The following is a 17709-nucleotide window of genomic DNA, read 5'->3' on the forward strand; positions in this document are numbered from 1 at the left end:
CTGCTGGAGGACTCTGCTCCTTCCTCTATAACTCTCTTTTTCTCATTTTCCCAGCATTTCCTCTGATTTCCACACTGCAGGGAGGTTTTCCTGGTACAAAGTCTTGTGTAACATTACTCCCTGTCTACATAATTGCTGCTAATAATCAGAACAAACACCATAAAACCAGGATGTTATCACCAACAGACTCCATACAGAGTATCAGGGCAGCTATTACTGGATTATCAGATCTCACCCTGATAATCCTTTCAGCCAATAACATGGAGTCAGCGTTCCGCATTTTTCCAGGATATTGAGCGGTGTGATAGATCATTAATAATGCAATAAAAGGACAGGTGCACAGCAGGTAATTGGCTTGCACACGGAATCCACCATCATTACACCAACAAAGGGCCCTTGTGCAGAACAGCTTTGGGGTCCTTGTTCGAAGAGAAGGGTCTAGCACCCCTTTGCAGGGGTATGCTTGACACCTTCCTAAATGGACTCTAAAAGTTACTGCCATTAAAAATTAATCTGCAGCTTTCATTAAAATAAACCTGCCATGAAAATCATAGCTGAAGCACTTCCCAATATAATAGAGTGACAACTTTCTGCTCCGTCTCCCAATTCTGCTCCAGTGTTGTCACCCCATCACACAGGCTTTCAGAGTACAAATTCCTACAGATGTGGAAGATTCCCAAAAATGTGGAAGATTTCCCAGGTGAGTGGAGGCTGATAAAAGAGGGGACTGCTCTATGCCATAGAATGAGATGTCTGCCATGTGAATATAAGTGTACCTAGAGAATCACCATTGCTGGGTGACAGGTGCTCTTTGTAAAGCATGGCGGGATGGCGGAAGGAAACATTTGCTGTTTGCCGGGTATATTACCTATTGTAGAAGACATGCCGTGCTTTGAATGGGCAGACAGTGCCGAGTGCCAAGACACAGAAAGGAAAGGTCAATAGATGAGCTCACTTATTTGATGTTCTGAGCTGAGGACAATTGCTCCATATACAAATATGGGTGGATCCATGGAGAGAATGCGGGAACATTCAGGGCTTCACTACGGGTGGTTAGACAACCTCTGCGAATGATCAGCCAATCTAATGGGCAAGGCTATTGTACCATGTATGTGGCACCAGAATTATCACTTCCTGTGCCATGCTGGGGTATCTCTCCTTTTTCTGCAGAAACATGGATTTGGATCCATGACCGAAACTATGTACAGTCTGCCAAGATATAAAAACAAGAAAATGTAATTGTGCACAATGGAGCATAAAGCTTCCCATATGGGTTACACCGGATCTAACATGAGCGCCCCACACACATAGGGCCAACTCTGGATTATTTCCAGGATCAGATTGCTGCAGTCTTGTGTTCAAATTATTCATCAGATTGATAATTTCTATACAATTATTTTCTTTCTATACCAGTTTGGGAAGTTCCAGATACAATGAGGAATCATTTGTTACACATACAGGATGTATGCAAATTGGAGGCGAGGGCACACGTGTGCCAAAACTCATCCAAACTTCCTGCTGAACAAAAATCCCGATCAATACACAGAACATGGAGTTTTTTAATGACAATTTCTCTTTAGATTTGTGTTTGTCCTCTTTGGAGGTCACTGGGTTAGGATTGTGCTTGGTGCAGCCTAGGAATATATCACTTATTGTACACAATGTATCCTGAAAAATGGGGACACAATGGACACAGTGTAATAGGAGGAGTAACATCAACTGCAAAGTAGATTTATAAACTTAGTGAATGAGATGAAGGTCTGATGAATTCTGATCCTGATTCTTTAAATTTCCATGCAGCTGATTGGGTGTTCTTAATTATCACCACATTTACTAGCAATTTGATATTTTACTTGGTTAGTGAACATTTTAAAATCCCTTTGGGAAATCGGCCCAATTGTTGTCCACAATCTTCCATATTCACATTTTAAAGCCTCTCATATTTTGCGTATTGGTGCACATGCTTACCCATACACTTGCACATGCTTACCCATACACTTGCACATGCTTACCCATACACTGCGCACCCCTGCAGGAGTTACACATCATATATTTACTGTGGTGACAACAGCAGGATGTGCATGTGGTTTGGTACTATTTCCTAAAATTAAACGTAGGCATTTATAAGAAATGGTGACAACGCTGCAGCTGAAATGGGTAGCTGTTGTTACGCTAGGAAAGCGAGTGTCTATGGATAGCTTACTGGGATGATCTAGATGAAAGCAGGATTTAACATGGACACATGCAGAGCCATATTTGCCATGTTTAGAAGAAGCAGCGTCTGCATATTTGACAAGTGGTAGCAGTGAGCGGTACTGGTACCCTATTAATTTTCTATGGGGTTGCTGTGGGGAGAAGCTACTTGCAGCGGTAGGGAGCGGTAACCACACCACAACCTCATGGTCAGTGTGAACCTGAAAAAAATCAAAAGCCACATGTTGTCACCAGAACAGGAAGTAAGTGGCCCAGAGACAATGGTCTAAAAGGAAATTTTCTCTTTTTATTCCTGGTCTGGAAAATTCCTTAAAATGGAAAAATGTTAGGACTCACCTGTCCACATTCCATCGCAGGGTGCCGCCATCTTCCTCCTCTTCTTACCAGAGATCATCGCCTATCTTGATTGGCTGGGCCAGGATGATGTAACTCCTGCGCACACACAAGGGATGCTGAGATTGCCCAGAGATATCAGCCAGGTAAGAGACATTATTGCAGAAGGAGCATCACCTGTCTCTTTCTGCAATAATGACCGGCCTGATTAGAGATTTTTTGAAAAAGGAAAACTAGTTCAACATTAATTCCCTATTTAAAACTAGGGATATAAACAATCTGAACCTCCAATTTCCCACCTAATGACTTGGCAATGGCAGATGGAACCGGTCTGCTCCACGTGTGAACATTTGGCCATCTCCTGGCCGGCTGCTGAGCGGTTTTGGATGGAGCCGCTTCATAAACCACAATAACTGCCTGGGTTTGGTCAGCACGAGTCAGGGCTGAGATTCTGTTGACACAACGCAGCCCGGCATGCGGCCAAACTGACCGCTCATCCGTGAATTGTGAAAATGGAGAGAGGGAGGCCGAGTTCTCACCTGAAATCTGATGTCTAAACAAAGCAAAGTTACTGCTACATGACAAAGAGTTACAAAAGCTTTGTGTTTACTGCAAACAAATGCCCAAAGGGGACAACAAAGGGATTGTAACAAAAAGGTGCTAAAAAAAAACATGTGCTTGTTGTATAACCTCAAATCTCATCACAGACATTGCCAGAGATCTGTGATTGGATAATATCCGGGCGCATCGTAAGATTGGAACATAAAAATGTCATAAAGGGAAAACTTCAATGGAAACATATTTTTACTTATTTACTAAATATGTCATAAATCATTGGGCCGAGCTCAGAGCGGTCGTTCCTCACAGCTAGTGTTAACCAGTCTGCAGCAGCCAAATTCCTGATTATCACTGAAGAGAGCGATTGAAAAACCCTTTTTTTTTTTTGTACATTTGCCTGCGGCGGTGCTGCATTGCTGAAGTCTCAGGGCTGTCTGCAACCCCACACTGCCATAGACTTGAAATGGGACTACTTTGAAAAACGTTTCCCAGTGGTTTGTAAAAACAGCAGGGGAACAGAAATTGCAAGATTCACTGCAATGAATTCAAGCCAAAATGCTTTTAGCAGGCACTTGCAACACTGCAACCATTGTAAATCCCAAATGAACGTGAGCACACAGGAGTGGCCAACAGAGCTGTTTCTAACCATCTGCTGACGTGCAGTCTACAATTGCATGGTTAGCTGCACCCAGGAGCCCCTATATACACCTGTGGGCAGTTCTTAGAGTTAGCAGTGTTTGATGAATGCTTTGTGGTTGAACTATGGTTCATTGCACCACAAGGGATTATGGATCATCTCCGGTCCTCTAGCAACAACCGCAACACAACAGTGTTCAACCAAAGCTCAATGAAGTTGGAACGCATTCCAATTCAAGTCAATAGAAGGGGCCGGGCACTCAAGGGCAGCCAGAAACTGCAACGTGTCCCAATACTAGAACCGCGCCGCAAACCACTGACATGCAAATGCATAAAATTGTTTCCAGCTTCTCCCTTAAGATTAAATGGGAGTGGTTGGGTGTGCAGCTATAACTGCTACAGCTTACTGCACCTTTAAAATTAGCTTTAGGCTATATAGGCATATAAGAAACACATTTTTCATTTTCAAGTTTTTTTTATATTTTATAAGTATTGATTTGTAGCAGAACCTTGTATTGCATAATGTGGGGTGGAGATTTCCAGATTTGGAGGACCAGCCCCAAATTAGAATTTTAGTGTTAGTTTTGGTGGTTTGGATTCCCAAAAAGTTTCAGAAAGAAAGAGATTGTTTTTGAGGCACTTTTTGTATTATTTCTGCTGTTCCTTGAACTCTTAGAGTTTGACTGTCAGCAGGTCCCTGCATTCTGATTTATTACCCCTGAGGGTAATTGTGGTTCATTCTGCTTTTTTGCCCCGCCTCATCCAGCTGAGTTGCCAGAGGCGTCTCAAACCATTTTGCTTGATGACAATTTTGGCTCCGATTCAAATTTCTATTCACTTTAACGGGGTTTCAGGTTTAGAAATTTTGAAGTTTACAACTTTTTCAACCATTTAACTGAACCATCACCAAAACATTCTCTCTACCAAAGGGTTAAAGACAGAGTGTCTATTCTGGGGTCGGGGGGGCTTACGTTATTATCAACAGCCATTGAAATTATTTGACAGATGAAATCTCTTTGTTTTTATTGAGGCCGAACTCCAGGCGAGCCATTAATACCCAGAATCAGTCATCTTATGCAGAGTTCATGGCTCGCCAAAGGATTTGGAATTTTCTTCGGCTACTTCTACCATCAAGGCGCAGCTGTCAGACAGCACAGCCAGCGTGGCGAACTCGTACTGAGGTCAGTGCTCGTTCTTTTTTGTTGGTGACCATGCTTTGATGTGATTAAAAAAGTTTGGCCATCAACCCGCTGGTATTCTGTGACTGGACACTGGTTGACCCTTCTGAAAGCAGAAGAAAAACTCCAATTGGCTCGGTGCGTCACCTCTCCCTCCTTTAGTGGAGTTTACAGATTTGGGTCCTGTGCCAACTGTATGCAAGAATACCTTATATTATATATTAAGCCCCTGGGAGATACGAAACGCGTCAGTGGCAGGGACATGATGGAAATGAATGGTTTGTGTATTCCCAGTCGGTGCCATGTTTGTAAAGCAGCATTTTGAATAAACCAATTCAGTTTTTATATCCCTGCAGATTGGCTCTTTGGATATTGTGGATCTGGTTGGACGAGCCCTTGGGACCTGCACTAGACTGAATGGGGGTGATCAGCATTGCAAGAACTATACATATTGTTCAAAATGGCCAGAAGTGCATGGACACCTGGCCACAGTTGGCTCCTGTGCTGAACAGACTTAGTGCCCACATGGGGTTGAGGAGGGTACGAGTCCCACATGCAGCAGCACATGTTGCACCTCCCTATGTCCACCCCCAAATTTCCCCTCCATAGGTTTGTTGGATATGCTATTGAAACCATGGCTTTTGATTTGAAGTTGCCCCATTTCTATAGTTGTAAAACCCTGACTTCTAAGGAAAGGCTTCTCAAAAGATTTTGGGTTGTGTCCGTGGGGATTTGCCCCCATTGGTGAGGTCAGGTACTGATGGATGAGAAGATCTGGCTCACTATTACAATTCATCCTAAAGTTGTTCAGTAGGGGTGAGGTCAGAGCTCCGTGCAGGACATCCGAGTTCCTCCACACTAAACTGGTGGCCAGATATCATTATGGAGCTGGCTTTGTACCCGGGGGCACAGTCATAGGGGAACAGAAAAGGGTCCTCACCCAACCCACAAGGCTGGAAGACCACAATGGTCTACAATGTCTTTCCATGGTGTAGTATTACCTGGACCCTCCCCTGGAGACACCTGAACCCATCATTTGGAGGTGGTGGGGGAAGGGGGGTCATATACATTAGGCACTTGATATGTATCTGGATTTACAACATTTTTGTAGCGTCAGCTTTAAACCTTTCATGAATGCAGTGAATGTTTCACCTATTCTGCTCTCCTGGTGTTTATTCATCCTCCACAAAGCCGCCCTTTATATCCGTACAATACACTGGCCTTTCTGTCGGCTGCTGTGAGTAACAAAGCCTCATGGGAGAGACGAGCAGAACAGGTTCTGTGCGCTGACTCCTCGGCCTGCAAACAATGGAGCCGTTCACTTGTATCACAGCCATGCCGATGTGTGACACCATGATAAAGAACTACATATAGGTGACAACCTACCCCATGAATTCCATTTCCATGGCACAGGAATCATTCATTCCAGGGATAGAAAAATATACAAAACCGGCGGCGGCTTTGGGCCATATACAGACAATGTGCAGGGGATGGGGATGTTTAGAATAAAGTGCTGACATTTACAAGAATTAAAGAGACCCTGTCACCCCTTTGCTTTTTGTGGTACTGTCATTCTGCAGGTTTATCTGTGATGGCACCCTATGGGATGGACCAGCCTCGTCCTACTGTGTGAATGCTGAAGCACCGGGGGAAAAATGCGGCACTGTGCTATAGATATAGGCTGCAATGGGGGCAATAGGTGACAACACTTCTATGTTGCCACCTTAAAACAGGAAGTGATCGGTATACATTGTAATTGGCAGGATTAGCCGGCATTATAAAATACAAAGCACTTCAGCCAATAGCGAGGCAGCTTGATCTTACCTTGCATGTAAGACTCAATCCTGCGGATGAGCTCGTATGACTTTGAGCGGTCCAGCAGGGTGCGGATAGCGGGTAAAGGGTCCAGGATGATGGTTTCAGGGTGGGCATCGATATAATCCTGAAAGAAACAGACAGACACAAATTAAGACAACGGTAATCTGCCCCCTGGATATCTGCATGACCCCTTATAGTAAGCGTTCACCTGTATTGCAATAAAACCCAGAGCTTTCTTTCAGGTTCTGGAATCTTAAGTATCAAAGATCAGATGGGGGGGGGGGGGGGGTTTTTTTTCTTCATCTCTTTTAAAGCTTGCATTTTATAACTGTCATAAATGTCAAATTTCTGTGCTTTGCAACCATAGCAACAGTGCTGAGTTTCTACCCTACGGATTCTATAATTGGCTTGTTACCCCCCCTTCCCCGCAATCTGTACCCATCTGGAGGGACGGACCAAGGCAGCCTTTAACCTTCTCACCCCGGAGGAAACGCAATCATTTTGGGGTTTTCAGAAACCCTTCGCTAACAATATTATGTCACTGATTCTATAGAAGATATAAAATAGATATAATCCGTGCCGTACCCAGACTGACTGCCACTGGGGGACAATTTTTTTAATACCCCCTCACAATACCAAAATTACTCCACCCCTAAAGTCCAGTAAGCAGCAGCTTTTAGGGACGTCCCATGCAGAAAGGTAATGGGGGAAAATATAACCTCACCTGCCCACCTTTCTTCATGGGTGCCGCCATCCTCAGGTCAGGATTATCAGCCGTCTGACCAGGCCAGAATAATGACTGCACATGTGTCACAGGAGATCATCGCCCTCCCTCAGATCAAGCGCTGGCTGCCAATTGGAGCTGCTGTGCCTGCCGCCCATGAGGAACCCAGTGCAGGCCACACCCCCTAGGTTCACCACTGGATAATAATTAAACCCAGAGCGTTCCTATTTTACATTTTTGGCGAGTCAGGTGAATCGGGTCTCCCTGCCCCGCCAAGCCTTTTTGTATGAATAATTTTCAAAGAACCGGGATGATTCTGGGTCAGAAATTTTCCACCAATCATACGAGTATCTGATGGCCAATCAACCTCAGTGCATCTCTCCATAAGGATCTGCATCAGTTGATTTTCTATTGATCATTGACATTTATTGTACATAAAAGACGACATTTCTTTAATTCTTGGATGACATGACAACAGCTTTCACCTGCGGCCAGGAAAGGGTCAGGCAAGCCGGTGAGATGACAGCAGGTGATGGGTATAATATAAATCCGTAGAGCAGATTATAGGTCAGGGGCAGAGCAGGGAGATTACCCTAGGGGTAAGGACATTCCACCCCCGCTGTATCTCTAGCACCCCTGCAAGGGTTAAACATAACAGTGCGGATTGTGTTTGGGTCTAAACATGAACTCCTCTTCGTTCTGTTTTATATACATTACAACACTAAAAGTTTATCTGCATTCCAAAACACCAACAGATCTCTCCGGTCAGGAGCTGATCAGTGGGAATACCCAATGCTGAACCATGTGAATGTGCAGGAAGGGTCATCCTCAACCCACATGGCCGGCGCCAACTGTGCGTCATTCCATCCAGATGATGATTGAACCCAAGACCCCCAGCGCTGCACAGCACGAGGAATATAGAAATATTTTATATGCAATAAGTAAAAGATGAGATTTGTCTTTCCTGTGGCCAAGATATAATCGGACCCATAAATTTCCCTCCCGATAGGATCAATATTTGTTCTATGGCTCTGGAAATATACACTTCCTCCTCCGGGGTGGGGGGTGAAGCTACGTAGATGCGTCAGACAAAAGTTGTTTCAAATGAACGATCAGAGATAAGTAAATGTTCAACATCAATGTCTGAATAACATGGCAGCGTACAAACGGGAAGATATGATTGGTTGCAGATCACGGACAATGATTGTACAGACCGCAGATGTGATCTGAAGGAGATTGGACAGTGATGTAGAAATGGAAGAGTTTGTGTGATAGATGAATATTTCAACCTCACTTTCACCTCCAGTACTGCATGTCAGTGAACAATCATTCACTGACTATACACACACCTAATATCAGCTAATCAGACAAATGGGGGATCTGCCAAGACAATTGTTCATTACGGGAATCCTCATTCATCGTTATAGATTGTCACCAATTCCACTGATTATTACTGAATGACGTCTTTTGTATGATCATTTTCAACAATAATTAGCTAGTGGGTGGTGAGGCTAAAGGACGTGGGAAGGGTGAGGAACTGGGGAAGAGAGAGGGAACCGGGGAAAGGGTAAAGGGTGAGTGAACCGGGGAAAGGGTAAAGGGTGAGTGAACCGGGGAAGGTGAAAGGGTGAGGGAACCGGGGAAGGTGAAAGGGTGAGGGAACCGGGGAAGGTGAAAGGGTGAGGGAACCAAGGAAGGGAGAGAGTGAGGAACTTGGAAACTTGAGGAATGGGAAAAGGGTGAGGAACGGGAGAAGGGAAAAGGGTGAAAAACTGGAAAAGCAGAGGAACTTGGAAATTTGACGAACAGAAAAAAGGAAAAGAGTGCAGAGCCAGGGAGGGTGAGGGAATAGGGGAAGGGAGAGGAACTTAAAAATTTGAGGAAGGGAAATAGGTCCAGAACTGGAGAAGAGGAACTGGAGAAGAGGAAAGGATGAAGAACCAGGGAAGGGAGAGGGTGAGGGAACTGGATAGGGGAAAGGGTGAGGAATTTGGAAACTTAAGGAACGGGAAAAGGGTGAAGAACCGGAAAAGGAGAGGAACTTGGAAATTTAAGGAACGGTGAAAGGGAAAAGAGTGCGGAGCCGGAGAGGGAACAGGAGAAGGGAGAGGAACGGAAAAAGGGTGAGGAACCGGAGACGGGAAAAGGGTAAAGGAACGGGCGAAGGGAAAAGGGTAAAGGAACGGGCGAAGGGAAAAGGGTAAAGGAACGGGCGAAGGGAAAAGGGTGAAGGAACGGGCGAAGGGCGAAGGGAAAAGGGTGAAGGAACCGGCGAAGGGAAAAGGGTGAAGGAACCGGCGAAGGGAAAAGGGTGAAGGAACCGGCGAAGGGAAAAGGGTGAGGAACCGGCGAAGGGAAAAGGGTGAGGAACCGGTGAAGGGAAAAGGGTGAAGGAACCGGCGAAGGGAGAGAGTGAGGGAACAGGAGAGGGTAAGAAACTTGGAAAGTTGAAGAACGGGGAAGAGCAAGGAATGGGGAAGGGTAGAGTCGGAGGAACAGGCAATGTCTCTTCTGCAATAAAATGTACTTACCTGTCAGTTCACAATCCTCTTGTGTAAAGTACGCTATGGCTGTTTACAATACAATGCTTGGTTGTTGGTTTGGGGGGAATCTGGAAGGGTTAGACCCTCAGCTTTATATGGCTGGCTGCCACCTTCCTATATCAGGACAACCACTGAAATGATGAAATCCATCTAAACATCTGTACTGCATATAAACTATCATCACAGAAAATATGGGACAGCAAACAGGTACAAAAAGTGTCACCCCAGGAGCGCCTGTAAACATTAAACTGACAGCTGGATTGGATATTTATTGAATTCACACTCAGATTTCCTTCTCAGTCCGCAGCTGCACCGGACCCAATGGTAACGCTAACAGAGCTTTGTCTGGTTTGTATCAGCAAGTGCTGAGATAAAACACAAAAAGTGAGTGCGGAGATGAATGATGAAAGCGGAACTCCTGCAATATGTGACAACCCCCATTTATGTGTTCAATGCAAACCATTAAATGTAGTTATACAGCTGGTAGAAGTATCTACATCCGTCAGCTTGATGTCACCACTATACAGCGCAGGAGAGGGGGAGGAGCACTCTTAGCCAATCAGGGCATTGCACAATGCTGAGGACATAAGAGGAAGGGAGACCAGAAAGATAATCCAAATAGTCTGCTCCTGCTCCTTCATTGTCCAATAAGCATGATGGGGGGGGGGCGAATCTGATGGGCGAATCTCCCGAATAAAGGCAATAAGAACTGACATAGGCTCTGACCATTCTCTGCAAGAATCTTGGTCTCTTGACTTTCGTTAGCATTTTACATTTTTTAGATATTTGGATTTTTTTTTGTCTTTTTCTAGATAACTCAAAAAAAACTGCAAAAAAAAAAAAAATAAAGTTCAGTTGTTCTTTATGTGATCTCCCCGGTGGCTCCTCCAATCAGCAGCACTCAATATGTCGCCATTGCCGAGTTCTGCAGAAAATAAAATCCACTCTGGGCGCGGAAAGACCCGACGGGGGAAGGGACACCCGGCCAAGGACTATAAATACGTTTGAGGGCTTTGCTTAGATGATTGGGGCAGCTTGGCGAGGCTCCGCCCCCACGGGGCAACTGTTTAAATGCCGCTGACTCTTGTATAAATGATAAGCACTTTCACCGCCCACAATGCATGTGTAAGTGTAAAGGGGCCAGTCTGTACCCTTCACAGCAAGGGGACCTCAATCACATCCGGGTGACAACACATGAACACAAAAGGGAGAAACAGACAAAAGCGTTGTCACCCTAAAACAGGAAGTTCCTGAACAAAGACTTTTATGGCAGGATCACTTTTCATAAAAACTGCATTTAAAAAACACATTTTAGTATTTGGTCACAATGTGATGGGGTTCATGGGCCGCCTTAGGGTCTTTACCCCCTTTTTTTTGGCCTTACTTTACAAAACATCAGCAGTCACCCAGCTGCCTAATTAGACGGTGATGGGGGTAGTAGAGTGTAAGCTCCTTTGCAGCAGACTGCCCTGACTCTTCTACCCTCTGACCCCCTGCAGCAGTGAGAATTTCGGGGACACGGCCCGGTTTTAGAAGCTTCCTGTTGTTACCCCCTTGCTGTTCTCACCTGGAACCTCTGCACCAGTTGCACGGCTTCGCTGTCATTCTGGTCGGCCTCCAGGATGACGTCGGTCAGTTTGTGGATGATGACGTCCAGCGGGCCCTGGTCCTCGATGGGTTTGGCCAGATTCAGCTGAAAACAATAAAGAGAACCTGTCATACAATGACGAATGCCATTCCATCAGTCAGAATACAGAAAGAAGTCACAGTAAAATTTCTATATAAATTGTATCCGAACCCCAAAACGTTCTGCAGTTTACCGGTCCTAAGATTTTTTATGTCATCCCTGTTGGGGGATTTTAACTCACTTCCTGTATTGGTGACCACACAGGAAGTAAAAGGAATTTCCTTTTCCTAAAGCTATTCTGACATTTGGGGTCGGAGTTACATTTCTGTCTATAGGAACCCCCTGGAAGTCTCGGGATTGGTTCTCACGGTCATGCAGCTCACATATACCGCGTTGCATCCTAAAAATGGAAGAAATCCCCGGGGAGCCCCAACCCACCCACACAAAGACAAACAAAGGCATTTCCCAGCTCGGCAGTGTGGCAGTGATGGCGCACAGGGCTCATGGGGCTCTCTGCTGCCCCCCAAAGCTGGCTGCGGGCAACGAGTGCTCTGTGCCCACCGTACCCAGGCTGATCAATGCCAACCCAGGACATAAAGAGAACCAGTCACCGCAGGGGCCATACCAGAATTTTATTATTGTTATTTTTATTATTAATAATAAAAAGAATTCATATAGTGCCAACATGTTACGCAGCGCTGTACAATAATATAATTTATTAAAATCATTCTGTTCAAGCTCCAAGTAGAGGAAGAGACTGCTATGACTGCCAGCTCCGGAGTGTGCGTAACAGAATCATATAACATCTTGTCCTGTTTGCAACCCCTTGCGCCATGAGACCAAAGCCAAGGCACTAGTCACATGACTAGTCCCTGGAGGGACCCTGAGAAAAAAAAACATTTCATGGCTTCCATACACATTTATTAGCCCCATGGAGCAGGGCCCCAGTATGGAAAATCTACTAATCCAGAAAACCCTGCATGTGTGCTAAAGTCAAGCTCCACAGATGTCATTTACTATACACAGAATCAGCAAGATTTTCATAGTGCTCCCGGGCAGATTGTAATATGAATTATATTCTATATTGTGCAGAATTGGGAACTTGCAAAATTGGAAAGGGTTAAGCGGTGACACTCCGTGGAAATATGTTTTGGATGTGGAATTTGGCCACTGTGCGCACTAAGTCCTTCCTGTGCAGGGATAAGACGCAGGTCAGCGCTGAGTCACAGAAGCAGCTCCCGGCTCCATATTATGCAAGCTGGGGGGGTCTGGCCTTCCGCTGGCTGTTTTTCTGTTCGGTGTCAGATGAGGAAAAGCAGGTTAGCAGGATGCTGGAGATCTGGATAAATTGTCGCTAATCCAGGATCTGCTATTTAAAGGGGAACCAAATCAGAGCAAAGAATGGGGGCTGGGGGGCAAAAAATACCCCCCAATGCAGCGGCCATTGCCTTTATACTCAACGTATTTTGGAGATTTTTTAATTGTTTCTAAATTTGCAAAGCAAAATTGGATCCGGTCACCATTTGTTTGACGTCAGATTACCAACCAACCGCAAGGAGCCAATTGGAAACAAAAACAATGATTGGTTGGCCATTGAAGTCACCACGGATTGCTAAACTGGGCTCCTGCCAATGGCTGCATTTTCCAAGGGAAACGCGTCGACCGCCAAACGAATGCAAATCAGAAACTTCAATTGTAAATAAGAATTGACTGGGACAGCCAATGGGACCTGCAGGGCATGGGAGGAAAACCTGATGGGGGGTCTGGTTCCTGAAAAGCAGTGGCATGGAGACGTACTTTGGATTTGTGTTGGGTTGGCGCTCTTTTGACTTTCACTTTGGCATCCAGAGGAGTGAGGATTCACAGGGGTCACCGTGCCCAATTAATTGGACCTTTCGAGAAACAAGATTCGACTTGACCAAGTGGTTTTGTCCAAAAATGTAAATATTGCCCCCCCCCCCCTCAACATAGATCACTTCTTTTCCTTCCTTCCTTCCCTCACCAATGGTGTCCAGGCGTTGCTTGACACCCCTCTTTCACAATGCTCCGTTGTCACATGACCCCCCCACTCCATCATGACTACCACTGGTTATTTCACACACATTAGACAGGCGTAGCTTGCAGGTGTCACCCTCAGGAAACTTGCAATGCAATGCATGCAAAGAGGCTGCAGGAAATCCAATGCCTTATCTAAAAATCACCTGATATTGTGACCACGACTGGAGAGCGTTACCCAAATCAATAAAAGCGGAGGCTGGAGGACCCTAAATACCACCCCCCCCTTGCCACTTCCTGCCCCTACCACCTCCATGCAGCATGAATCCGACTATTATTATTCTATGGATAATAATAGAAGGCGTCTGATTGGTCCATAATTGTTACATTGTTCTAGGTTACAGCTGATGGCACAAGGTGTGGGCGGTGGATGGTGAAAGGGTTATTCTGATATTTCAGGAAGTGTCCCCATGTATTGCGCACTTCCCTCTATTGCAGTATTGTGCGGGATTACTCAATATCATCAGTCCCCAGGCTGTCTTGTAGATATTATCGGGGAGGCTAAAAACAAATACGATCTCATGGTCTCCCATGCGGGTGTCCCCTGGGCACTCCGAGTCCTTAAGTTCACCGACTCCCCCACAAATTGTCCCTCGGTGCTGCGGGGGCAGCCAGGGCCCGATATAAATATGTGATAATAATAATAATGAGAAAAGTAAAAAAAAAAGAATTTCTCATGAACAATGACATCAATGAGGATGACCAGTGGCGGATGGAGCCAACAGTGGGCCCTGTGCCAGACTTACTTGGGGAGCCCCAGTGGGGGGGTCCGGGACCCTTATGCAGTGGCACACTTTGCACCTCGATGATGGTGATTGTTAGCAGATGGCGAGCATAACAAAGATCAAACCACGAAGAGCTGAATTGTCCATTGCTGCAAACAAAGATAATACGATACGGTCATGTGACCTCAATACCGATTCCTCTCTCTAGCGGGCGGGGTCTAGCAGTGCAGCCCATGTTTGGGAAGGCTGGAAGTAGGGGGTGCAGTGCTAGGCCTCATAACACCTCTATGATGATGGTGATTACTGGCATCAAGCACTTGGTGGGCAAAGCAATGCTCACATCACCAAGCACTTTGCAGCAAGCAAAGCATTAGGATACTGTCATGTGACCACAATACCGGTTCCCCTGTCTCCGGAGGGCGGGTCCAGCAATGCACCCTATGATTGGGAAGAATGGAAGCAGGGGAGGGGCTGCAACACCCCTATGATGATAGATGCCATGATGGTGAAAATCTGAGGGCCAACTATGGAATCCATCATCAGTTTGACTCCTCCATAGGAAGTACTTATTTTCAATATCAACACTAAATTTTAAATATCATTATTAAATATATTTCTTTTTTAAATGCGAGCAGTCCAAGTTCCTAAATGTGATGGTATTGAGCAAACCTCAGGCTAGAAGCCAAAGAAGCAGCACATGCAGAGTAGAGGGCAGTGTGAGATGAGCTCATCAGTCCTTTTATTGTCCAATCACAGGATAGGGGAGGGGCAAGACCTGTAAGTGAAAGCGACGTGCAGCAGAGAAAAGTCAGGTCTGCTCATACAGACAGGGCAGCTTTGTACATTTACTGCAGGTTTAGATTTCCTTCCAATTGGAGACAGCCAATTCCTCCCAACAGGACACAGAGGGGAGTAAGAACCTGACGGGGTTTAACCCTTTCCTATTCAGTGTTTTGGCTCCAGTCTCCCCGGGCCCGAGTTGTTTGGCCCTTGGCGAGAATATAGAGCGCTGGCAGCTCCGACTCTCCGATATATGACAGTGGATTTAATCTTCTGGTGTTTGATGCAGAAAATACTGCGGATTAAAGTCTTCCGCAAGAAGTTGGTGGCGGCTTTGCGGAGCACAGGAAGGTTGCATCAATGCCACATTTCTTGGCTTTTCCCGAGGCCGTGCGCCCGGCTCAACGTCTTCATGTAATAACAGCCCTGGCTGCCGCCTGAGGTTTACTCAGAGCGCCTTTTATGTGGCTCAGCTGCTCATAAACATTCTGGATATCCGCGAATTAGGAAAAGGGAATCCGAGCGGAGGCCAAGAACACGAACATCGCTGTGATTAAAGGAAACGTTGCCACGGGCCGAACAACAGACTTCGGGGACTGTTTTGGGATCCTGGTCAGGTTTTGATTGGTTTCTGGGTCCACAGAGAGGAAATCCATGCCGATTTCCTGTCCTGGAATTGGGGGGGGGGGGTCACAGGGGGACAGGAAGTGATGGGAAATTTCTCCAACGACGAGAGGAGCAAGAACACAACTTCTAGAAGATGGAGGGAAAGTTAGAACCTCTGGGTGGTTATAGCTATGGCTATAACTGACCACCATTGGTAAGAACAGAATGCGATCGCAAGCCAACGGTGGAACCTAGGTATAATGTACAGCGCTGCGTAATATGTTGGTGCTATATAAATCCTGTTTAATAATAATATTACTAATAATAATAAAGGGTTAATGTCTCCTGGCGGCTGAATTGGTGACTAATTCTAAGACGAAAGCAGGGAACTGAAGTTTGAACTTTGTTCTTTGGCTGTGATGTCAAACACTGGTCCCCAGCACCTCCCTGGGCGAGCCTGGCCATTTATTGAGCAGTAGATAAGAAGCCCTGGGTGGGTTCAGCAACCGATGGCCAAATCAACAGCTCCGTGCTAGGAAAGTCCATTAAGATCAAAGATCCCCATCCAACTGTATGGGTTAGAGGGGACCCACAGACATAAATACAAGGTACAGGCAATGTATATATATATATATATATATATATATATATATATATATATATATATATATATATATATATAAAAATAATTTAAAATGCTGTTCCTGTGAGCCACACTTTCATTGCTTGGCCATTTATCCATTCCCACCATCCCAAATGGACAATGAAGCAGCAACAGGGCTTTATTTTCGCTCAATTTTGTTGTCAGCATTTTCCTTATACAGCCCTAATGATCTAAAATTCAGCCTTCCCATATCTGACCACCGAGGTCCACAAGGCAATAAATGGCATGGGGCAGTTGAGCTCTCTTATAAATGGTGGACGAACCTCTTGTTCCTGGAAGGGGTGCAAAGTCCTGTTTCTTTTTGTTTGTCGTGAGTTTCTCTTTTCCAGCTGTCACGGATTACATTAAAATAAAAAGAGACCCTGCAAGCCATCAAGTTAATCGCAGGGAGCTGCATGACAAACAACATTAAGGCCGGCAGACACTGAACAGTAAACAGGACGAGGGAAGAACCTGTTCCAAACAGGTCCCTAACAACCAAATATCCATCACCAGCCGCCAGGGTTTCCTGCGAGAGGTGCAGACGACGCGAGACCGTTACAGCATCTGGGAAAAAATGTGAGAGGCTGGAGATAAACATAGCGTGCCAGTCTTCGGCTTGCGCCATCGTTGGGCATGGAAAACTAGAAGTACGTACTCTGTGTTCCTGGCAATGCTAGCTGGGCCAAGGAAAGGTTAAATGTGCTCACCGAGATGAAGAAACTGCAGGTGACCCTTACAAAAAAAAAACACCTTGGACAACCAACATACAGCCAAAAGCTGAAGATAGGATATTGCACCTCTATGGGCTTGTTGGGCATTCCATTCCAAAACAATAGAACCAGAACCCTTTACAGGAAACCCCTGAACTCAATCATTTGGAGAGAAGGCCACATAACCATCACCATAGTTCCACCATGTTAGTTCCAACAGGTGAGAACTTGCCTTATCAGTCATGTGGAACTCTATATAGCACCGGGCTATACACAGATGCCCCAGTGCTTCCATTCCTTAAACCAACCAACTATTCACTATCCCAAGAGTATTGCAACGGATTTCAACAAAACCACCGGTAAGACTTGTAATACATGTACCATGAGCAAAAGACCCCCCTCCCATTCCATGCTACAGCTATAAGTAGAAATGAGGACCCTACTTCATGATGACCACATGGCCTTCATGGGGCTGTTCCCAGTTGTTATGGTCACGGTCTTTTCACTCCAGTAAAAAGAATAAAATAAACCTTTTTGAACATTTACAAAGGGGCAT

The 17709-nt window shown here is 45.5% G+C and overlaps 1 protein-coding gene across 1 annotated transcript in view; it reads right to left on the reverse strand.

Moving 5' to 3' along the window:
• Positions 1 to 17709, reverse strand: part of ITPK1 (inositol-tetrakisphosphate 1-kinase) — a 56445-nt gene that overhangs the window by 15371 nt on the left and 23365 nt on the right. Inside the window, exons 4-5 of the mRNA XM_072428935.1 lie at positions 11572 to 11697; positions 6744 to 6861 (exon numbers count right to left, since the gene is read on the reverse strand). Of these exons, the coding sequence (XP_072285036.1) occupies positions 6744 to 6861; positions 11572 to 11697 (244 nt within the window). The remainder of the gene's footprint in view (positions 1 to 6743; positions 6862 to 11571; positions 11698 to 17709) is intronic.

Source organism: Pyxicephalus adspersus, chromosome 12 (genome assembly GCF_032062135.1).
Source record: "Pyxicephalus adspersus chromosome 12, UCB_Pads_2.0, whole genome shotgun sequence".
Classification (NCBI taxonomy): Eukaryota; Metazoa; Chordata; class Amphibia; order Anura; family Pyxicephalidae; genus Pyxicephalus; species Pyxicephalus adspersus.